We start from the raw sequence: 24,075 nt of genomic DNA, 5'->3' as shown, positions 1-24,075 counted from the left end.
GCTCGCTGCCCGACACGAGGCCGCGCTGGGCGGCGCCGTGGCCGGGGGACGGATGGCTTCGTGCTCGGGGTTGCGAAAGGAGACGTCGAACACTGATAAAACAAAATAAATGCAATAAAAGGGGAAGAAAAAAAAGTTTTAAAAGAGTTTTAAAAGATTTTTAAAAGATCCGAGGAGGCAGAGCGGTGACCGTTCGGAAGGCGCTGCCGGCCGATGGAAGCCGCCCCGCTCCGTGTCCCCCGCCCGGTCCGGGGGCACGGCGGCCTCCGGGGCGGGGCTGGCGCGGGGGGCCCGGCCCGGCCCCCGCCCGCAGCGCGGCGGCCCCAGACGCCTCCCCCTGCCCGCGGCGCCTCCGCTCGGCCCCGCCGCTCCCGCTCCTCCTCCGCGCCGCAGTTTGCGTCTCTCCGTCTCTCTCCAGCGCCGGGGCCGCGGAGCGCGGGCCCCGCCGAGCGCCGTGAGCGCGGAGCCGGGCGCGGGGCAGCGCCCGCCGCCGTCCCCTGCATGGCGGGCGGCCCCTGAGCGGGGCAGGCGCTGCCCGCGGCCGGCGCTGCCCGCGGCGCTCCCCCAGCATGGCGCGGGGCGGCGGGCGGCTGCAGCCCCGCGCCGCCGCCGCTGCCCCTGCCCGGGGGGACCGGGGGCCGCTCGGCCTCCTGTGCCTGGCGCTGCTGTGCGCGCTGGGCGCCGCCGAGGCGGAGTTCTCCATCCTGGACGAGGCGCAAGTCCTGGCCAGCCAGATGAGGAAGCTCGCCACTGAGGAGCTGAGGGTCGTCACCATGCAGGTACGGCCCGGCCCGGCCCGCGCCTCGCCTGGTTTTCCCTCCTTCCTTCCTTCCTTCCTTCCTTCCCTCCCTCCCTCCTCCACACGCTCTTCCCGATTCCTGCCTTGCCCTTTCTCTCTCCATTCCTTTCTTTCTTTCTTTCTTCCATCGGTTCTTTTCTTCTTCTCAAACTTTCCCTCCCCCCTGCGCGGGCTGCCCGGCTTCTCTGGCCCCGGTCCCCTCAGCTCCGGCTCTCCCCGGCCCCGCTCCCTCAGCCCCGTTCCCCTCAGCCCCAGCTCCGCTCAGCCCCGGCTCTCCCCGGCCCCGCTCTCCTCAGCCCCGTCCCCGTTCCCCTCAGCCCCGGCTCGCCCCGTCCCCGTTCCCCTCAGTCCCGGCTCGCCCCGTCCCTGTTCCCCTCAGCCTCGGCTCGCCCCGTCCCCGTTTCCCTCAGCCCCGGCTCTCCCCAGCCCCGGCTCTCCCCGGCCCCGCTCCCTCATTCCCGGTTCTCTCCGGTCCCGCTTCCCCCGCAGTGCCTCCCGCCCGAAGGCGAGCTCGGCCGTAGCGGCGGGGCACGGGCAGTTTCTTGTTTTATTTGCGATTTACACAATAGGAGTAGCCGAAACCGCCTCCCGCAGCCGCGGAGGGGCCCGAGCCCGGGCTCGGGGCTGAGCCCGCCGTGCCCCGGGGCAGCTCCGGGCGGGGGGCTCGGGGCTGAGCCGGTCCCGGCCGAGCATCCCGCGGGCAGGAGCTGCGGGGCGGTCGGGGAAGCGATGGCTGCCGGCCCCAGAGTGCGGCCGGAGGAGTTTGTTGGGATGCTGCATTCGGGGGAAGGCTGTTCTCCTTGCCGGAGTTGTGTGCTGTTTGCGGGTGCTCTGCTGGAGGCCGGTGGGACTTGCAGGGAGCGCTGGTACCTGCGGTACAGCCGGCGGCTGCCGACCCTCTCTGGAGGGGGGAAAAGTGAAATCGGATCCCGGGCGGCTTTCAGGGGAAGGTATGGTCAGTAGCAAATGCAGTTTTAAAAGCCTCCCAGATTGAAAAGGAGACACTTTCATAGGATCAGCGGGGGTCTCTACCCAAATGGCCTTTTATCTTCTCTAAACTGGCTGCATTCTCTCACCTCTGGACCATCATTGTGCTGGGCGGCCTCCTAGGGCTCGTTTTGTCCGGGCAAACACTGAGCTGTCTCTTGTCCTTGATGCTGAGAAGACGCGGATTTAAATGACTTCACTTAACAAGGTACATTATTGATGTACTGAATTCAAGGAAGTCCTTTTTTTCCCCTTCTGCCGTGCATACGCATGTGTGTATTTCCCCTCAAAAGATAGAAGCATAATCCTTTGCTTTGGTGGAGTCTCTGTTAATGCAAATTAAGGCAGTATAATTGCATTGCTAAATCCGTTTCTGGCGTTAAAAAAATTATAATACGATCACCTCAACGCGTGTTGTATTTGAAAAAGCAGCTCACAGAAATATACATTGTTACAAGAATTAACCATAGGATGAGCCAGGTTTTCTTTCCAAGAATTGTACCGATGATCCGAGCTCGGGAACAATCTGGATGCCAGTGCACGGAGATGCAAATAATGTTAAAATTCTGTTTACTATTAATTGGAGTAATTTAATGTGGTGGAACTGGTAGTTAAACTGAAACCCTTTTCATACTCAGCTCTATTTTTATATGCTTCGTATTTTGACTGTCTCAACTCTCATCACGCTAATGCCCAGCCTGTCCTTTGCTCTCCCCTGGAACATTGTTACAGCTGTTTAAGATTAAAAACCGGTGGGAACAAAACCTCCCCTGATTTTAGAAGCTTTTTTTGCTGACCTCCTACAGTAGAATAAAAAATGTTATGACATGTGTCACTGCTTCCCATGCTTCTCACTTGGTTTTAGGGCTGAAATTTCCAAAGCCTGCTCAGGCAGGGATGGGTGTAGCTGGCACAGAATTCCCCATTATTTCTGCGTGTTCAGGGCTGTTGGTGAGTGGTGATGAGCGCCTGGTGCCAGGTGCCACAGTGGGGATGTTGGGATGATGCAGACAGGTCGTGTTTGCAGAAAAAACAGAAAAGAAAGGTGTGGGACTTTGGCAGGAGAGTGAGAACACTTCCCTGCTTTAAGTGGATACAAATCCAAGGGTGTTGTCCTGGTTTAGAGGGTGGCAGGCCCCAAATCAGGAGTGGTGAGGGGAAGCTGTGGTGGAGGGAGGAAGGGTTGACATCCAGCTGTTAGTTTTATTTGCTTCACAAACCAGAGAGGAGGAAGTGGCAGGATCCAGTGCTTCCCTTGCGTGCTCTCCCCACGCTCTGGTCCTTGCCTGCTGTGGCTCCCACATCTGCACATCCTGCTCACAGGCAGGAGGTGGTGGTGTCACCAGGGGGCTTTGCAGGAAGGGTCTGAGCTGGAGGTGGGCAGGAAGCATCCAATGAGTGCGGGAGCAGGTGGGAATGCTTCAGTAGAGCCAAGGTGAGAGGTTGGTTGGGTGTGTTTTGAGTCTGGGAGAAGAGGAAGGTCTGGACAGAGCCTCCGTAAGTGCAGGAAGGCAGGATGAGATGAGGTGGAGACTCCAGAGCGGACACCAGAGGAGCAGGTGGAAGAGGTAAGAGGAGAAGGATGGAATTTGTGAGCCTTAAATGCCTGTGAGGAGGGGCAGGGAGTAATGGAAGCTGTGGGATATGAAATAAATCAGATTTCTGCGGGAGCACTGGCGGTGCTGTGAACCAGCTCCTTCTCTGTCCGGTGTCTCCTTCCTGTGGCACCTTCTCCTTGTATCTGTGCTTCATGGCACTGCTCCAGCAGCAGTGAGGGCTGACTGCTCCTCATAAAATCACATCATTTGGCATTGTTGAGAGGAGTGGGGTACAGCTGGAAGAGAGGTTGAAGCTACAGGCAGACTGAGGATGAGAGAGGATTCTGGTGGCACACCAGTGTGACAATTGATTTTTGGCACTCACACCACTGCTTTCTATTTCCAGAGCCTTGCATGAGGGCAGTGTCTGACTGTCACCTTGGGGGAGTGCTTTGTTTCCTCGCCCATGCAAGTGCTCTGGTTTCATTTATAAATTTATTCCTTGAATGGTACTGCCTAGAGCAGCTGAGGATCATGTAGTGTAGGTGACAACTCGTGAGTTGCATCATTTGCTGGATGTGTTGAACAGCAGCTTAAGAGTTTCTTATTTAAATTTCCAATTAGAATATACATGTTTGTACCGTGCCAGGGATGCCCTTAGTGAGAACACGTGCTGGGCTCTGCAGCGTGTGTGGGTTCCTGGGTGTCTGCCTCTGTGTTCTTTCTCCACGAGTGGTTAAATATTGAAAGTTCATCAGTTGTCTGATTTTTCTCTGTTGCTCTGATTAATTATTGTTCCCCCTCTGTTTGGCAGTTCTGCCAAACCCCCAGTTAATGATGTTGCTGTGTCTTAATATTCTGTGTCTTCCCTTTCCCGTGCTGGGGTGTGAGTGCTGTGTACATACACATTTTTACAGGGGTTTTTGCCCTGAGCAGCAGAGGTGATCTGTTTGTGTTTCTGCCCAAAGTCATTTCCCAAATCAAGCAGAAACATCCTCACCACAATCTCTTCCCTTCCTCTCCCTCCTGCAGGACGGAGGGTGCTGGAGAAGGATTCTGGGTTGTGCTGTACCACAGTCACCTGTGAGTGTTCCTTTGTTTCTGGGCAGCCAGAGCACGTTGGCAGCATCCCTGCCATTCCAGGGAGCACTGCTAGCAGCAGGCTGCATCCTTGGGAGGCAGTGGGCACTCCCAGCTCCGTGTTCTTGTCATTCCTCAGCAAACTCTCAGTGTCCCATGGCATGGCCTGCTAAGGGCTGCAGCTTGGTCGATGACTACTTGTGTGGCAGTCCTGTAATGTATTCTCCTGGGCAGAGCTGGCACTCAGCACTAATTAAAAGTTAAGAGCCTTTTTTTACTAAAATTATAACTGAATTGGTGGTTGTGGCATGACCTGGTCTGCGGGTGGAGTTTCACCATCGCTGTTACCTGGCTTGTCTGATCCCAGCTTCTCTGGCCTGGCTGAAATTACAGGGGTAGGTTGTTGGTTGAAACAACTGAAATTCTTTAGCTGGGAGGTGAAGGCAGGTAAAGAATAAATCAGAACTTTTTTGAGCGGTTGGTTTGGTTTTGGTGAGGTTTAACCCTCTAAATCTGCTCTGGGTGAGGTGAGGAATATTTTTTGGTATTCTGGGTCAAGGTAACGTTTCCATCTCCAAAACAGGGATATAATACTTGCAGCCAGAGTTGAAAGGAGTAAGAAATGCTTTGAAGATGAAAAGCATTAAATGCCTCTATAACTCTCAAAATGCATGTTGATGTTTCCAGCCAGACAGTAACAAAAGTTGTAGGCCCAGAGGGCCTCGGATATTTGTGAAGGCAGCTCTGCCATCTTAATCCTTAGCTCCTACTCTGAGAAGGAAGCACAGCCCTTTCTCATTGTCTGCTACTGATCTTGGGGACTGGAATTAAAAAAATGCATTTTGAATCTGAAAAAAAAAAAAAAAGCAGTTTGCTGATCACTTTTTTCCCTGTTTATTTTTAGTATTAATACTGTGCAAACAATAATATATTAATACATCAGGTGATGCAGTGATGTGTAAAATAACAGCTTAGTACAGGCTTTTCCTGGTTGATTGGCAAGCATATTATATATTTATTTCTCTCCCTAATAGCTTGTCTGGCCATATGTTTTTCAAGAAGAACAGATTGTGCTCAGACAAGCACAACACGGAGACAGAGACATGTCCAAGGGTTTATATGGGCTGAAAAATCCACATTCTTTGAGGATTTTTGGGTAATGGCAAAGAGTTGGAGTCACCAGAACTGTCCATTTTTTCAGTCCTTTTTAAAATGAGCGTTGACAGAATGCAGCATTATTTATTTTTTCTAATGGGATTCTGGCTATTGGATTTACTACTTAGAAGAGATAAATCCCATTTTGAGCTGTCCTGCAGACCAGTATAAATACCAGAACCGTGGTCCTCCATCTCTGAAATCAGGGGTTTCACACATTTCTCCACTTCTTTTGATGGGTCTTTATAAATAAATCTGTGGTGAGTGTGAGGCACTTGCACAGCAAGTGCTGTAAAACCCCACGTCCTCCAGCTCTGAAACCTGGACCTTGTGCACCCTCAGCACAAAAAAACTGCTGATTTTTTTTTCCTATTATTTTCATCTTGTGAAGCTGAAATACCAAAAAAAAAACAACCCATAAGTAAGGAAGGCTGTTAAGTGTTTGATTGTACCTTTTTGGGTTATTTAGATATTATTTGGCAGTAGTGTGTGCTGTAGCAATTATTACGGAGCAGAAACCAGTGGAGGAAAACCTCATCTGTTTTCCATGATTATGCCTTAGTTTGAGTCCAGCTACAGCAGCTTTATCCGAGCCTCTCTGGCAGCCCAAGTTTTTTATCCTTTTCCACACATATTCCTTTTTTTTCCTGCCATGAACCATTTCCAAAAGACAGCGAGAGGGTCCTGGTGGAAGGGCAGACCAAATCTGAATTTTTAATCAGGCTTTGAGCCGCCTCTTCAAAGGGCCGGGGCATCCTCAGCGCTGTGGCATCAGCCGGGGCTGACATTCCACTTCAAACACCGGGAATGCAGCTGGCCCCGCCAGATAAAAGTTGGGCTGTGGAGCAGCAAGGTGGGCTGGCAGATAATGAGCTGTGCCCGAGGATCCCGGGGACAGCAGGAATTCAGATCTCCTGGGAGGTGATTGGGGAGCTCGGCTGTGCCAGGGCTGATAACACGAGGAAGGCGCGCAGGGAAATGCACTCTTGGTTTTTGGAGTGGTTGGTGCCTGAGAAGCTGCTCTGCTGTCATAGCCTGGGCAGGCACTGGGGAGAAAATAGCCTAATTTTTGTTGTAAAAAACGTAGAGAAATTCTCTTCTTTCAGAGAGGCAGGATGTGTTTGAATTGGAAAAAAAAAAAGTTTTCTTGTGCATGTGTTTTCCAGTTTTTCTTTTATATCTATATATTAAAAGGGAGAATTAAGAGTAAACGGATTTTTTTTGTTGTTTGTCGGTTTTTGGGGAGGAATTGGCCAAGAAATGCTCAGAGCCTTGTCATTCATTGCTCTCCTGTGTGGAAGTGCCCAGCTCTAAGGAATTGCCCCAAATTTTGTTTATTTCCATATTGTTGGGGTGCTCCATAGCTGGGGCTGGGGTCTGGGGTACCTGAGCTTGGGTCTCTGTGAGCCTGGAAATGGCAACACTTCCTGGATAAGGGTTGGATCATGGCCCAGAAATGATTTATTTTGATGCATCTGAATAGGAAAATACTAATTTTTTTTCTTTCTAATTTTTTTTTCTGTAGATGAATAATATAACTTAATAATTGCAATTTTAGTGACTTACCTGATGCATCAATCTTTGTTTTGTACGTCAAAAATTTTGCTGAGGTTTTGATTAATAGCTCTTGTCTTGTAGGTTTCATGCAGATTAAAGTGTAAAAATATGGAGAGCCTGCACTCCTCAATCATCATTTTCCTGTCGCTTGTTGTTGTTCAGTACCATGCAGTGTTAGTGAAATCTGAAAGGATACATACCCTTGTGTTCTCTTTTCCATGGAAAACAGCATAAAAACGCTGCTGCTTATGCAATGTCTGTTGTGGAAATTTTCCTTTTCTGATATAAAACATAAGCCAAGTTATTGCTTGAATCTTGTGCTCTGTGTGTTCTTACCCTGTGCAGAAATCTGGATGAAATTATGTGTCTGCTTTAGCAGTGAGAATCTGAGCTGACTTTTGAAACAATCCTGGTGCCACAAATCAGGAGCGCTCATTTCCAATCCCAGGAAAAGTGTTAATGGAGTCACTTTATCAACTGCCTCCATGGAGAGCCTCCCAAGAGATTTTGCAGAAGTATATTTGCACAATTACAAGAATTAGTAAAAGCAAACTCTTCCATCTCCCTTCAGCAGCTTCCCAGTCAGGAGCAGCTGATGAAAACAGCTTTTTGTGGAGCTGTTGGCCTCTGAGCTCAGAGATTTGCACAACTTGGACTGTTTGATATGAACTCCCTTCCACCTTTTGGATAAAAAACTGTGATTTTCCTTTCAGCATGTCTGCAGAACTGTCTAGCCAGTGCTCCCTGTCCAGCTTTGACCTTCTTTTGCACATATCCCTGCGATGCTGTAGGAATTTCTGGCTGTACTTTGGCTTGTCACAGGTGGGAGTGAGGCCAGGGGAAAAGAAACCCTTCAAAATAGACACATCTGGAGGTTGCCATAAAAGTTTCTAGGAGCTGGAACGCCTTAAGCTGAATTTTTGGTGTGTTCACCCAGGTGGGATTGTTTTTGGTGCTGTTTTTGGGGGATTTCACACCAAAGTGCATGTGGAGATAAGTTCAGCTTGGCAGAGGTGATGTGGGGGTACCACAGCAAAGGGCTGAGGGGCTCCCAGTGACCTCCCTGGCCCCGCTTCTCTCCCTTTCAGCAAAGGAAGAATTAAAACCATTTCCCTTTGGGCTGTGTCTCACCTCAGGACTCACATCAGACAAACCCTGGGGAGGTGTTTGCAGGGGTTTTAGGACGAGGGAAGAGAGAGAATTTTGACTCTTATGTTTTAGAAGGTTGATTTATTATTTTATGATATATATTACATTAAAAGAAAATGATATATTCAAACTATACTAAAAGAATAGAAGAAAGGATTTCATTAGAAGGCTAGAAAAGAAAAGAATAGAATGATAAAATTTGGTGACTGCTCACAGCTTCAACAGAAGTAACTATCATTAGTGTCAGGTGGGATTGCTCCGGTGTGGGATGATGGCTCAGCTCCTGATGCTTCCCAAAACCTGGGAACTGGGATTGTGGTCATGGTTAACTTGTACTGCAAGAGAAAAATGAGTGGTGTGAGGCTTTTTGGGCTGCTGAGGTGTTGGATGTGCTGGAAGCCAGGAGAGCTTTTTGGGAATACCCGTCAATGAACAATACCCCACCTTGGGGTGGCTGTGGAATTGTGCATTTTGTGGGGGCAGAAGTAAATTCTCCAAAAAGTAAATTTTGCTTTTGGTGGTTGCCTGTCCATTGCAAACCAGCCCAGGGGCAGCTGCTGGTGGGAGGTGGGCACAGAAGGAGATCACATCAGGTTATTTGTATTGCCTTGTTCGTGGTCAGTCAATGAACAGATTGGTTTTCCTCTTTTCTCCAATATTGAGATCATGTGGGATTTCTGACTGTTGATAAAGAACTAATGGGAGAATAGGAAAGAAGCAGCATGTCCCATTGCAAGGAGTGTGAAAGGAGGAGGAAAAGCCACTTCCACTGTGGGTCCTAAATTGCAGTTTGTATTTCATTACTGGAAGCTGAAGCTGCAAAAAAAAAATTTAAAAGGCCATTTTTTTTTCTCTATTCTCTATTTCCAGTTGGCAACAGTCTGGTCAAGCCCTCATGGACAGGTGTATTCCAGAGGGGCCAAACCAACATTTTGGAGACAGGATTTTTGTGTGGTATGGAAGGCACAGAAGGATAAAAATAGACATGTTTTTAATTTGAGGTTAATACACTTAGCAGTTTTAACAATGAAAGGATATTTAATTTAAATAAGCCACAGCTGTAGGTAGTTAGACTTCCTTGGGCACATTGTTTGCCCAAGGAATTGTCTGGAATATGCATTTCAGAATTGTCTTTGATTCCTTTTGCCAGTGGCTGGCCAGGACTGCCAGGTGTGCTGTGGGATTTCTTCCCTTGCTCTGTTTTGGTGGAGTTCGGCTGCACACAGCATTTCAGAGGGAAAACTGCACTTTCTGGAGCAGGCAGGAATAAGCACTGAGGATGCTTGTTTGTCACAGTAGGCAGCTGTGGTCAGGCTGCTGGCTTTAAACTGTGCATTTCAGGCTTTGATCTCTGTGATTAAAATTAGAAATTCTTATTCCTGGCTACACAGTCTCCTGTGTCTTCCTTGAAGGAGGTTTTGATTTTAAAAATGGAAGAGAGATGATATTTACATACATTGCAGGAGGAGGATGGAAATTGTGAACTTCTGAGAGGTTTTAGCTTCAGATGAGCTTCACCAAGGTGGAGGTTGCAAACCCAAACCTAGTGGCACTAAGTAGCCAAGCTTCTCATTAGTGCAGTTGGGGAAAACAAGAAATCTTCTCTTTAATATTTTATTTTTGACTGAAAGGAAGCTATAATTATAAAGGATCCTATTCTGGCTCTTCCTTTTGAATTCTGCTGCTGTTATATTTTACAATCCCTAGACCATTTCAGTAGCTGCTTTGATGGATGTGCTTGATGGTCTTGAAGTTGTTAAATTCAGCTCACTGATGATGCAGCTGTTCTTGGCAGAGAGGAACCTCTGCTGTGCTGAGTTCACCACTGGGAACACAGGATTTTATTCCAGAAGTTGTGTTTGGTTTCTGAAATTTTAAATACTGACATACTGGTGATGCTGTATTTCCATTAGAACTACTGCCTGCAAAGCCAAAATTAAAGCAACCCCAACACAGCCATGATAGGAGATAACTTGTTTAATTGAAATAGAAATGACCAGTTGTTTATTTTTATTTGGTGTGAAATTCAATCTCATGAATTTTAAAATATCGATTCACTGTGATGTCACAGAAATAGAATTTTGCCTCCCCCTTCATTATTTATGTATTTATTCAGCAAGTGGTTGGCTGAAAGTCTAGAAACACATTTTTTAAAAAAAAAGTATATTCTGGTAATTGCAACCTCAGACTTTGAAATGCTGCTTTTTCCTACCTTTCCAAGAATAGAACCTCAGCCTCCAAAAATAAATGCAACCCAACATCCATCACCATGGTGTTCAGTGCTTGGAATGGTGGATTTCTCCTGGAGGAGCAAAGGTGCAGCAGCTGTTTTGGGAAGGGAAGATGTGGGGTGGGGATGAAATGAATGCAGAGTTGCTCTGGGAGGGCTCCTTGGAAACCTCAGACCTGCCTGGGGTGTGTGTTGTCTGGTGGCTTCAGAGCCTGAAAAGTCAGGGTGAAGAGGAGGAAAAACAAGCAGGGAAAGGGATAACAGTGATTCAAATATTTACTGAGGGAAGGTGTTCATTTGGAATTCTTTGGAATGTTCTTGATGTACAGTGCAGGTGCACACTGTGTAGGTCAGGCTCATTCCAGGCTCTTCCCTGGTTTTATTGACCCTCATCTTCCTGCAACTTTGGTACAGAAACTGCCCTTTCATTCCAGGCTCTTCCCTGGTTTTATTGACCCTCATCTTCCTCCAACTGTGACACAAAAACTGTCCCTTCTTGTCCAGGGCCTTGCATCCCAAACTGTGGCTCCTTGGTGAGCACAGGGGCTTCTGTGGACTTTGTGCATCAAACTGCACTGCGGGGCCAGGAGCAGCAGGGCTGGGTTTTTGCTGCCCTCCCCTGTCACTCCCCATTCCCTGGCCTCTGCTTTGCTTCTTTGCTGCCATTTCTGCCATTCCTGTTTGCCATTCCCTGTCCCCTGCTTCCCAGTGCCACTTCCCTGCCCGTGGCACTTGGCCTCACTCTGCACAGCTGAGGTGGCCTGGTGGCAGCTCTGGTGTGGCAGGGACCTCTCCAACAATGTTCTTTTTATATACATTATTTTATATATATATGTGTGTGTATATATATATATGTGTGTGTATATATATGTGTGTATATGTGTGTATATATATATGTGTATATATATGTGTGTATATATATGTATATGTATGTATATATATGTATATGTATATATATGTGTATATATATGTATATAATGTTTCTATATATTATCCGTATATAAATTATTATTTGTATATATATAATGTATATAAATGATATATAAAATTTTAATATATTATTCATATATACATTATTTGTATGTACATTATTGTGTATATAAGCGATGAATAGAATTTCTATATATCATTTGTATATACGTTATTATATTATATACATTATGTATATAAATTATATATAATTTTAATATATTTGTATATACGTTATTTGTATATACATTATTATGTATATAAATGATATAAATAATGTTAACATATTATTTGTATATACATTATTACACTTATTCTGTATTATATACATTTTTATATGCATTATTATCATTATTCCAATAGGGATTAAATAACAGGATGCCACCAGATCCCCTGGAATTTTGTGCTTGGTGGAAGATACCTGTGAGGGGTTTTTGATGTGGGCGTGGAGGGATAGAAGGAGGGATGGCTGGAAGCTGAGAGAGAGCAGGTTTAGCTGGGGTATTTGGAGAGAATTGTTCCTTGTGAGGCCCTGGCACAGGTGCCCAGAGCAGCTGGGGCTGCCCCTGGGCAGGGGAGGGTGTCCCTGCCATGGCAGGGTGCGATGGGATGGGATTGAAGGCCCTTCCAAGCCAAACCATTCTGGTTCCTGTGTTCCTGCAGGGATGGGCATGGATGGAGCACACACCTGATGTTGGTGTGTGTGACAAACCCCAGCAGTTCTGCCACCGCCGGCTCTTCCTCCTCGTCCCATGAGGAGCTGCACTGGAGTTCGGCTGCTGCTGCCCCTGGGAGAGGACATTTAATTTTAATCCTGAAAAGAGATTCACAGCCTGTTTGGGACTCTTTTTGGGATCCTGGCTCGGAAATGAAGTTAGAGCCAGTGTCAGCATCGGGCCCTGAGTCTAAAAATATATTTAAAATATGGAAACCTTGCCATAGCAAGGCTGTGGTTTGCACTGGCCAGAATGCAAAGCTGGCCCACAGGCACACCCATGCCGGGGAGGATTCTCAACTTCTGCCTTTGCTTTGATGATGTAGAAAGAAAAAAAGAGAAATTCCTTTTTAATTACTTTTTTAGAAACATTTTTTTCCTTTTGGTGGACAGAAGATAACATTCTCTGTCAGGGATCTGTACCTGTCTTAGTTATTTCAGAATCTCAGGAGATGCTGAGCCCCTGTGGGAAAAGGAAAGGGAGGCAAAAGATGGAGAAAGAGGATGAAGTGGCTGTGCACTGCTTTGGTGTGGGTAAGAGCAGGGGTGGCAGCTCACCAGTTCATCCTGATCCATCCTGATCCATGGTGTAACAGCAAGATCTGATCTATTATTTCTATTATTTATTTATTTATTAACTTTCTGTTACCAGCCTGCCAGAGCAGCGATTCCAGTGTCCTCAGAGCATCATGTTTGGTGCAGGGGCACTGTCAGGGCTTGAATCCTCTTTTCCATGCTTTCCTGGGCAGTGTGAGGTGCCTGAGTGTCACCAAACAAAGAAATGAAAGCCTTAAAACATACAAAATCCATGTTCAGCTGGGCTACCAGGCCTTGAGTGTTACTCAGAGGGGCTGTGCAGCATTCCCACCTCCTCATTTCAAATCCCAGTTTTCCAGTGACAGACTTAAAAATCTCATTGTGCAGCTGAGTTAGTGACTGAGCCCTCACTTTATAATCACTTTATAAAGCGCATGCACATTAGCAGGACGTGTTTAATGGCCACACGGCCCAGATGAAAGGGCCCTTTGTGGCAGGAGCCTTTTGTGCCTTCCTGGATCCCTCAGCAATTCCTGCCGAGCTTCCCAAGTCTGCCTGACACGGCGGGGCCGAGGGAAAGCCCTTGTGGCTTTCAGCTTGAGTGGAGAATAATGGGGAGCAGGATGGCAGGGGGGGAGGGCTGGGGGCTCTGCGGTTCCTCCTGCCCCAGCTGGGGCTGTGCATTCCCAATGACCTTCCCGGGCTGTGTCCCCACACCTGGGGACACTGGGACACCTTTTGTCGCTCCCTTTATTTCTCAGGTTTGTCTCTAATGGCCACGTACCGCAACAGCGTTTGATTTATTTAAAATTTTTGTTATTTATTATTTTTGTCAACTGAGATTTGATGTTGTCTTTCATCTTCTGTTTAATCTCTCAGCTAGGTTTTGTTTCCTGTCTGTGGGTCTTAGAAAAGCTTTTTCTAACCTTACCTTTCATACTCAAAAAATAAGGCTGCAAGGTCATGGATGCGTGCAGCTTGGCCTGGCAATAATCTTCATTAGAACAAGAATTTAGTGGATATATATTTACCTTTCCATTAACAAAAAGAGGGAAACTTCAGCAAAAAAATTCCTGGATTGTCTGATAAAGAAAAAGATCCTGATTGTCTATTGTTGCTAATTCACGTGGTGCTTTGTGGGGTCACAAGCAGAGAGAGTTTCAGCTCCTGCAAAAACTTTGGGAAATCTATTCCAGTTTGGAAATTGCTGAGTAAAGGTGAAGTGAGAGAAGATTATTAAAAAAAAAAACCCAAACGGTGGAGATGGGGGAACATACACAAGAAAATGCAGGTATTTAATTAAGTTAGAAATTAGCTAGATGTGATTGGAGTGGGGTTTCTAGTTTGGTCGGATCCCAGAACTGTTAAGGCTGGAAAAGCCCTCCAAGACTGTGGAGTCCAAGCTGTGCCCGATCCCCACTTTGTCCCCAGCCCAGGGCACTGAGTGCCACCTCCAGGAATGGGGACTCCAGACCTCCCTGGGCAGCCCCCGCTGAGGCTGAGCACCCTTTCCATGGAGAAATTCCTGCTGGTGTCCACTGTGATCAGTCAAATCTCCCTGGGCAGCCCCCGCTGAGGCTGAGCACCCTTTCCATGGAGAAATTCCTGCTGGTGTCCACTGTGATCAGTCAAATCTCCCTGGGCAGCCCCTGCCGAGGCTGAGCACCCTTTCCATGGAGAAATTCCTGCTGGTGTCCACTGTGATCAGTCAAATCTCCCTGGGCAGCCCCTGCCGAGGCTGAGCACCCTTTCCAAGGAGAAATTCCTGCTGGTGTCCACTGTGATCAGTCAAATCTCCCTGGGCAGCCCCTGCCGAGGCTGAGCACCCTTTCCATGGAGAAATTCCTGCTGGTGTCCACCCTGAGCCATCCCTGGTGGGAAGGTTGGCGTGCAAGAGCTGTTTGTGTGTGTTCCCAAGGAAACATCCTGGTGAGGAAGATCCAGGAGCTGCTTGGGCAGCTCCAGGCAGGTGTGTGGGGATGGATACCACAGTGAACCTCCCCGTGCTCCTTCCCTTGGGCTGCCTGTCTCCGTCTCGTCCACGTGTTTGCTGTTGGTTTTCCATGCTGGAGATTCCACGGTGTGGAGAGAGCCAAAGTTGTTCTGTCTGCCTTGAGCTGAGCGTCTGCAGCTCCTGCAAGGGCAGAGCTGTTGGTTGTGGGGTGGCTGAGGGTGGAACCCAGGGCTGGGCTGCACCCAGGTGCCCTCAGAGGGGCTGGAAGGGAATTCAGCTGGGAAATGCTGCCAGGGGAACAGGAACGGGGTGAAAAGCAGAGGGCTGGGCTCTGTTTCTGTGGGGCTTGGAAGCACTTCTGTCTCAGGATCAGCCAAGACGTTCTGCATTGGTGTTGTTGAGCTGAGGGAGAATTTCAGCTGAATTATTGGAAGAAATTTTTGGAGATGAAGCACTCAGGGCCTTTTTGCCAAGTGAACTTGGGGTGTTTTCTGTATAACCAAGTGAGGACCTTCCTAGGTGTGCTCTAAATGGATATTCCTCAATCTCCTCTCACCAAAGATCACTCACAGAAGTCAGATCCAGGATTCCTCTCTAAGAGGAATTTATTCATATTTCCCTATTTCCCCTCGCTTAACTCCGTGTTTAAGAAATCCATTATCTGGGAAGTGTGCAAATATATGGTATTTTTTTCTCTCCCTCTTTTCTTCATCAAAATAGAAGAAAATCTGGCAATGGATTGAGGTTTTCTTCTTTTTTTTTTTTAAATTTTAATTACATCTGTTTATGACTTATCTTAAGGCCAGAAAGCTCCCTGGTTCATGAGCTTTCCCTTTTTTTTCTGTTTTAGTTTTCAGCACTGTCCTTAGCTCATTAGCTAGAATCTCCTATATAATTATCTGTAATTTTCTATCCCACTTGCTCAGTGAAATACTTAGAGAAACAAACATTCTGTGGTAGTACTGCGAGCTGGGCTTTTAATTTTAAATTCTTCATTAATTTCACTGCATATTTGCTGCAAGTTTTGTGTTCTGCACGTGATCTTCAGTTTTTTGAGTGTTGAACACCGAATTGAAATCAACTTCTGCTTTGTCAGATGAAGATTTCTCATGAAAAATAAGATAATTTTCCTTTTCACGCTACTGCTTTGCAAGCTGGGATAACAAACACTAATTTTTTTTTTTTTAATCAGTAAAAAACCCTTCTATTATTGTTATTGCTATTTTATTTTTGGTGACTGAAAAACTGCAACAGGAAATGACCCCAGCCACAGTTTCCATGACACCCTCTCACTTGAATCCAGTTTTCAAGCAGATGAAAGGCCCAAGCAGCCTTTTGATAGTGAGCAGCTAATTGGGTGCCTGATAGAGGCAGGTTTTTCTCTGGGAAAAAAATAAAGGAGCCAAGAAGTGGAACAGCTGTGTTTTGGTACACGTGTGTAATCCCAGATAAAACTCTCCAAGGATAAGGAAATCCAGTAATATCCCACAGAAAGGAAAATTAAGAATCTTTGAAAACCTAAATGTGGCTTTTTTGGGGGGAGCTCATATTTAAAATAAAAATCTGCTGGAACGAATGTGGTAATAAATTATGGAGTTGTAAAATCTGAGCAGAGCTTCTTGTTCTGTGAGATGTGGTGCTGGGATTTGTTTTTTTCTGGGCAAGAAAATGGCAATTTGGTCTTTTTTGTCCTGGTTTTTCTTTGCTCAGTACATTTCTACCCCCAAAAACGAGAGGTTGGAGGCTGTTTCCAGCTCTTCTGCTCTCAGATGAGCTGCAGGTCATGGGCTCCTCACATCTCACCATGGTTGTGGCTCCTCCCCTGCCACTGTGTGCTGAAAATGTCCCTGTGGAGAAGAAGGTAGAAATGTCCACATCTTTTTGGGGAGAAACTGAAATCTGAGCAGCCTCTTCTGGTGGCTGTTAACATCTGTGTAACCTCTGGGGTGAGCAACAATTGTCCATGGCGTGGCAAAGAGGAGAAACAGTTAAAACAGAGGAAATAAAATCACAGATTATTCTGAGTTGGGAAGGATCATCAAGCTCAACTCTGAAATGAGTGGCTCATGCAGGGATCAAACCTTGCTGTAGCATGAGGACTCTTTTTTTCGGTAAATGGTTTGAATCTCAGGGCTGGTTTTGATTGGAGGGATAAATCCTGATTCAGGAATTCCCTGAAGCTGAGTTGTGGAAGGAGCTGGGACTGCTGAGGGGGCAGTTTCTGGCTCAGGTGGTGGTGGTTGCTCCTGCTGCAGCACCTGGGGGTGTCACAGAGCTGTGCCTGGTGGGTTTTGGTCACTTTGTGTGGGCTCCCTTGGTTTTCCCAGGAAGTTCTGAATTCCTGGGCGGGAAAGTTGTAGGGAACAGTCTGAGATGGGGACCTCGTGTGCTCTCCATGTCCCTGTTGGTCCTGGAAATATTTCAGGACCAGTTCAATGTTCCAGTGCTATTTCTAAGCGTTATTCTCTTGAAGTTGTGTTGTTCTCTTGAAGTTTCCATGCAGAGCATTTCACCTTCTTGCTTCAAACGAAGTGAAATGATGAGGGTTTTCTCTCCTGAGTAATGGAGCAGCCTGCTCTGGTGGAAGCTGTCCCTGCCCATGGCATGGGGGGGAACTGGATGAGCTTCAAGGTCTCTTCCACCCCAAGCCAGTCTGGGATTCCACAAATATCAAAGAAAGCTTTTTTTTGTTAATTCAAGGGTGTACAATTAATGTAAAATGAATCTTCGGCACAGGTGGAACAACAGCTGATTAATAGGGGGGGGTTGTGTTAAATGCAGCTTTGGGTTTTTTTAAATCAATATCTCTGTTTTCATTAGGTTTTGTCAGCAGTTGAATATTAACTTTTACTTATAGATTAATTATAACTGTGCAGGTTGGGTGTTGTTGTTTTGTGTGGGTTTGTTTTGGTTTTGTCTTCCAGGGCAGTTTTAGTGCCTGATCTGGATATGCCAAACTCTAAAAACAAAACTAATTTTGCAACTTGTTAACTTACAATGGCATTGACACTGTAGAAACCACTTGTCTCATTGTATCCCCTCTCTCCACAAGGAACGCATCAAAATTAATTCAGGAACCTTCTTTCCCCCAGTTTCTTCTACACTTTATGCATTTTTAGCTTTATTGTGGGAGTCTCTTGCTCTTTTTTTGATTATTTAAATGAGAGGATCCAATCACTTTTATGGAAATAGTAGCTTGTGGTTAATAATGGTGAACATTGGATGCAAATACATTTAAAAAAATCCAATTAACATAAGCAATTAATGATTGCTGTGTTTGTCAATCAGAGTGCACTCCTAAACTGTCCTGAAGTCCAGTAATTCTCATTTATTGATCCCTGACTCGGTGTTTGGGAGGACTGGGTTGGCATCCCACGTGTTTTAGGCTGAGGCAGGGCTCACCTGCAGGAGCTGTGAGCGTGAGGAGCAGAGCAAACCCAAACACACCATGGGACCTCTCTGTGTGGGTAATTGATGTCTGCACAGACAATGCCCACACTGGGAACGTTTTGTGGATCAGAGTGGGAGCACAGGGGGATGAGGGGCTGCAGAGCCAGGAAACGTGGAAAAGACGCTGGGAACTGGTGGCAGTGGCTCCTTGGGATTTGGTGACATTGTTGCAGTGGCCACATTGTCCTTTTTACTTTAAATTTTGCCTAAGTTCTTACCCCTTATGCGTGCTAAGATACAGGCAGCTGCTTCCTATTGCCACTTCATTCATCTGCAAGTGAGAAACAGGAGCACATCCCCTAATTTATAACCCTAATTTAATGTGTTATGACACACTGCAGAAAGGATTTGCCTTGCATGGCTCTGGGAATTTTCATAATTTACTTTTTCTTCATAAGAAATTCAATATTCTTTCCATTCATTCCGACTCCGGAATTCTCACCCTTCATTTTCATCCTCTGTGTTTGAGGATGGACATCACTTTTTGGAATGTTTTGAACTTTTTTATCTCCTGATGCTTTTGATTTTGTAGCCTTGTGTTTGTGTCTTTGCTAGGAGTGAAAAGCCAGGATGAAAGTCCAGCTGGGGAGGTGAGACAGGAGTTTTGAGCTGTTCCGCTGTCTGTCAGTTCCCAATGCAAAAACTGCGTTGTGAAAACACACATGGAGTCTGGAAGTTAAAATACAGATTCCATGCTGAGACAGAGACCTAGATTAATTCCTGGGTGTTAGCAATTTATTAAAGTTAAAATTTATTCATTAATTTGTGAAGATAAATTATCACTCTCAGCATAATGAAAATTTTTCAGCTCATTAAGTATTTTTTTCCCCCCCCTCCACTTCCTGACAGTCAAATCCTGCTACCAGTGCAGGAGTGACTGTGAGACAACAGGAATATTCATTCCCTGAGTAGCATTAATCCACTTCCATTCTCCATTCAAAGCAGTGTTAATGCCTTTATTTCTCCTTGGAGCCTGAACTCGCTAATCCCGATCCCAAAGTGGATTATGGTGTCGTTCCTGCGTGTTCAGACAGATGTGCAACACACAGATAATTGCACAGAAAGGCAACAGAAAGGGAATTTCTTTAGTTGCTGAGCTGGAGGTGGTCTCTATCCAGCCTTAAATCCTTAATTCAATTTCAGGTTTGCCACTCAGTCCTGTTGGCCTCGTGCTCAGAACGAGTTCTAATTGGAAAACTGCTTGGACTGATCCCTATTTTATGTGCATTGAAGCATCCTCAAGAATTAAATATGAATGGATGTTAGGAAATGTTGAAATATTATGAAACATCTAATTTCCAGTGCAAATATCTGCCTAGGGATTCTTGATTATCTTTCATGAAGATGACACTACCCATGATCAGCACAAGTGCTTCTCAAATAAGAGAATTCATAGAAGGAAATCACAGCAGAGATTTGTTTGGAGTAAACGAGCAGCCTTTTCTCCAGAGATTCCAAAATATTTTATTTAGACAAAGTTAAACATGACTGGAGGTTAAAAAAGAGGTCAAATCATTCTCTCCTGTTTTGAAAGAGAAATTGGTTTGCGTTCATTTACCAGGAGCAGCGCATTTGCTTCGTAGTTAGTAAACGTTTTGTGAAAAAGCAGCTTGTGATAATATTTATAGAGGGAATGAAAAATAATAATTGCCTCTGTCACTGCTTGAATTTTAACAATGTGTGTGCACTTGAGGCCTTTTTGATCTTTTTAATAGGTACAACCCAACTGGCAATGACATCACATCAGGAAAGGAATTAATGCTGCCACTGTCAACTTCCTGGCTTGCTTTTTTTCTGAAAAGCTGCTTCCCTGCAGTTCAAATCCCTTTTTTCCAGTAGAAATCTGCTCCCACATTCTGTTGGCTGCCCTGTCCTCGTGATGTTGTGCTCTGTTGGCCAGGAATTCCAAGACTCTGTGGATGGGCAGGGTCCCAGGACTGTGCTTACAGGTTTGTGGCAAGATCTGCTGTGATTTAGGTTGCAGAACATGAATCTGATATCAATTTGAGATATTAATTCCATCCTCCACAGCTGGGATTGTGCAGTTCTCAGCCCAGTCTCTTCCTGGATGTGTTTGCACTGGGGAGGTGAAAACAACTCGGAGCAGAGGAAAAAACAATGTTCCAAAAGAGCCCAGGCTGTTTCTAAACATCCTGAAAGCTGCCTTCTTTTTCCTCTTTGCTCTGCAGCTTTTTTGCATTGTGATTTTTGTGCTTTCTCTCCCGTGTTTTCCTCTATCTTTGATCAGTAACACTGACCTCATCAAAAGCCCCAAATGGGCAGCTCTTCCCAGCAGAGCTGAAGCTGCTTGTAGTGCATTTCTCCCTTGAAAACCTGAGGGTACCCAGTGAGACATCTGGGATAACCCAGCAGAACTCTCCTCCTGCAGTGACTGCAAGGATGTGTGGCTGGAATTTGTGGGAATCCGGAGGCAAAGAGCATCCCTGGCATTGAAATAACTGCAAAAAACAACTCCCCTGGCTAAGGAGGAGATGCTTAGTGGAAACTGAAACAATCCTGCATAGGAACTGAGGGGTTATGTTTGCATAGGTGAGATGCCTTTAGGGAGATGTTTTGGGGGGCAGTTCTTACAAATTTCAGCTGCTGATTTGAGGCTAGTTTCAGGCACAGGAATCATTCAGGGCTGTTAATCAGAGCTCCTCAGAAGAGCACACTGTGATGTTTAAATTGGACTTGAGTGTAGCTTCTTGCTGCTTCCTTTTGAAAGGTAAATATATTCCTTATCATTTCAGCACTGCTCATTTTTAGAAGGCTGGGATCATTATCTTTATTTAGGAGAAATCATGTTTCAAAAACCCCTCTCCATCCCTGCTGTGGTGGGACCATCCCATCCCCTGGGACCCAGAGCCAGGACCCCGGAGCCCCCAGCCTTGGTTTGTTTGGAAAACAGTGAGGGGGCAGGAATAAAATCAAATCCCTGCTTTGCACAGCATCTGATGGTTTTCTGCTCCCAAGGGCTGGATGTAGAAATTCCTGTGGGATGGCTGAGAAAGCACCGGGGCGAGTTCTGCTCCTCTCCTTCATCCTCGCCTTCCCTCATTAAATCTGGAGCTTTCTCTCCTTTTTCTGGGTTGGAATCCACACTGTGCTTGATTAACACTGGAGGTTTTGTTTGAGTTTTGGTTGTTGGTTGTTTTTTTTTGGTTTTTTTTACTTGCCCCTCTTTCATGTAAATGATGTCTTGCTATTTTGCTTGCTTTTTCCCTTTTTTAATTAGAAGAATAAATGCTTGCATTCATGCACAAATTGCTTTGAAGTGCTGTAAGAATTCAATTCATGAGCTTCCTCCAGTCTCAACCTTTAATTTTTTTTTTGCACACTGATAACATCTAATGGCTGTGCTCTTTCCAGGAGATTACATTTGTTTTCTGAGGGCTGCTCTGCCTCCTCCTGTGTCCCGAGATAATGAGTTCAACAGAGGGAGAAGTTCAGCAGCAGCTCCCAGCGAGCATTCCCAAGGTTTTGGTACTGGGAATTTTTATTTGTGCTGGGCCACAGCTCCCTAAAAAAAAGAGGGAGGGAACAGTCCCAGGGACTGTGGGGACCTCTGGGTGCTGTGGGACAGCTCAGCTCCTTGGAAAAGTGCTTGAGCACTTCCTTCCAGGGATTACCCTCTTTGCTTTATTTACCCAGGAATCATTTGCTATTTTGCACCTGCCTGTTGTTTTTTGGGCTGCAGGATGCAGTTTGTCAGTGCTGTCATTGTGTGTAGGGTGTTGGTGGTGATGCCTTGGGATTTTGGCTTTTCTGTTTTTCTGTATTTGTGATCCTGCAGTTCTTTAGTGCACAGCTCTAAACTCCATGTTCAGTGTGAGCTGCTGCTGTCCCATTTTGGGCAGACTCAACAATTCCCCTCCAGGCCTGGCAATCAGGGACTCCTCACTGCCTCAGTCCCTGAGAGATGGAAACAAAAATGAGTTGGGGCAGCAAACTTGGGGTAAATTAATTCATTACCTGAAGCTGTAATTGGGAAATTAACCCCCAATATGCAAATGGACCAAATTTATAAAAATTTGAAAACCTGTGACCCATGGTCCATTTTGGATGCAGCCCCAGGGGGGGTTTTGTCTGCCCAAAATGTACCTGAAGGCCCCGAGAAATGTAAACAAAAGGGATTTGAGGGGTGCAGACTTGGGGTGAATTATTTCATTACCTGAAGCTGTAATTGGCAGATTAACCCCCAGTATGCGCATGGACCAAACTTATAAAAGTGTGAAAACCTCTGACCCATGGTCCATTTTGGGTGCAGCCCCTGAAGGGCTTTGTCTGCCCAAAAGGTACCTGAGTTTTCCAAGGAAACAAATTTATAAGAATTGTGCTCTCCTTTGCTCCTTTTCCATCTTGTGCCTACTCCTTGTCTCTCCTCTGAGGCCTGAAATGATCCCATGGGATTTCACCTCCCATAGCTGATATGTAAATGTTAACTGAGATGCTTTTGGCCACCAAAATTAAGATCAAACTTGAAGGCCCCTCAATAAATATGACCACTCTTTATTCCCTTACTTTTGTCTGGCCTGTGTTTTTAGGTACCCCCAAAAAGGCATCGGTGGTTCCAGGTGGAATTCTGGCTCACGGAATGCCAAGCTGTCAGATCCAACAGTGTGCTCAATGTCTGAGTTCATTCCTCCCCTGTTCTGGGAGCAGAGGGGAACAGAGCCCATTTCCAGTGCTGGTGGATGAGTGATTCCCTTTTCATTAGCACTGAAGTGTGGCAAAACGGTGTTTCCTGGAGCCCACAGAGCCTCCCAGGGGATTTCAAATCCCGAGGTCAGATCAGTGCAGCTCAAGTGGCCTCTCCTCTGCTTCTGGAGGTGTTTGGTGACTGACTCCCCCTTTTAAATGTGGGGTCACAGCCCTGGGCTGGCCTCGTGTGCCCAGGGAGCTGCAGAGCAGCTGAGGTGGCACCAGACCTGCTGCGGCCCTGCTTGGCCAGGACACCTCTCCTGGTGTGTCTGGAGTCACTTTGGAATGGGATTTTTTGTTTGAAAATAACTTGACACCCATGGAGTGATTGATAGAATTAATGCAAAGTGGTTTATCACCTTGAGTTATTTTTTAAAGTTCTTTTAAATTTCAAGTGAGAGATTCAACCTGAGAATTTGAAATTGCACAGATTTGCACCCCCCCCCCCCCGTTTCTGCTCAGGAAGGGAAGGGTGGGGATTATATCAAATATAAGTAATATACAAATATCATATAAAAATGATGCAGATGAGGGAAGGGAAGGGTGGGGATTATATCAAATATAAGTAATATACAAATATCATATAAAAATGATGCAGATGAGGTATTTAAGCAGGTGACCCTAAAACTTCTGTACTTATTAATACAACTAATGCTGTAAATGAAGGCAACCTTGCAGTTTTTATTGCAGACACTGACTCAATTATCACAGGGAGATAATTATGTCCTGCCAGTCTTTTTCAGGTTACTACTACTATTATTTATCTCTTGACAGAAGTGTGGATGTTCTAGTGCAAGAACCTGCACATGGGCTGCAGTTTGTGTTAAAACTTTAAACGTGGCTGTCTCTCCAAGTGCAGGCACTGGGAGACAGCTCCTGTTCCAGAGAGGTTGTAGGGAAGGCTTTTGGGACATTTATCCTGTGGATGCTGATGGTTTCCTGCTGAGAGATCCTGAAAAATTATACTCTTGGACATTTAAAGCAAACATTTCTGTAATTAGGTTGCCATCAGCCCATTCATTTCATGCACAGAAGTTCAGCCCTGTGATTTATGATCTTTAAATCCCTGGATTTAAGGTTGTCTGCTTGGGTATTGTTTTTTTAAAGTTCCTGTGCTGCAGCATTTCTCCAAGCAAAATCCTTAATTATGCAAAACTGATGAGGGAACAATCACCTCTCTTGGTGTGTCTGTCCCTTTGTGCTTTGGGATTTTTTCCTGACTTTTCTGTAAAATTGCAGAATCCTGCCTGG

At 46.0% G+C, this 24,075-nt stretch overlaps 1 protein-coding gene across 1 annotated transcript in view; it reads left to right on the top strand.

The window, feature by feature from the left end:
* The first annotated feature begins 569 nt into the window (after positions 1–569).
* The window catches only part of CACHD1 (cache domain containing 1), a 91,709-nt gene continuing 68,203 nt past the window's right edge, over positions 570–24,075 (top strand). The window contains exon 1 of the mRNA XM_066555454.1: positions 570–779. Within this exon, the coding sequence (XP_066411551.1) occupies positions 570–779 (210 nt within the window). The remainder of the gene's footprint in view (positions 780–24,075) is intronic.

The sequence above is a fragment of the Molothrus aeneus genome, chromosome 9, assembly GCF_037042795.1.
Source record: "Molothrus aeneus isolate 106 chromosome 9, BPBGC_Maene_1.0, whole genome shotgun sequence".
In the NCBI taxonomy this organism is placed as follows: domain Eukaryota; kingdom Metazoa; phylum Chordata; class Aves; order Passeriformes; family Icteridae; genus Molothrus; species Molothrus aeneus.
The sequence above is the reverse complement of the archived record's forward strand: the minus strand, read 5'-3'. Positions and strand labels throughout refer to the sequence as shown.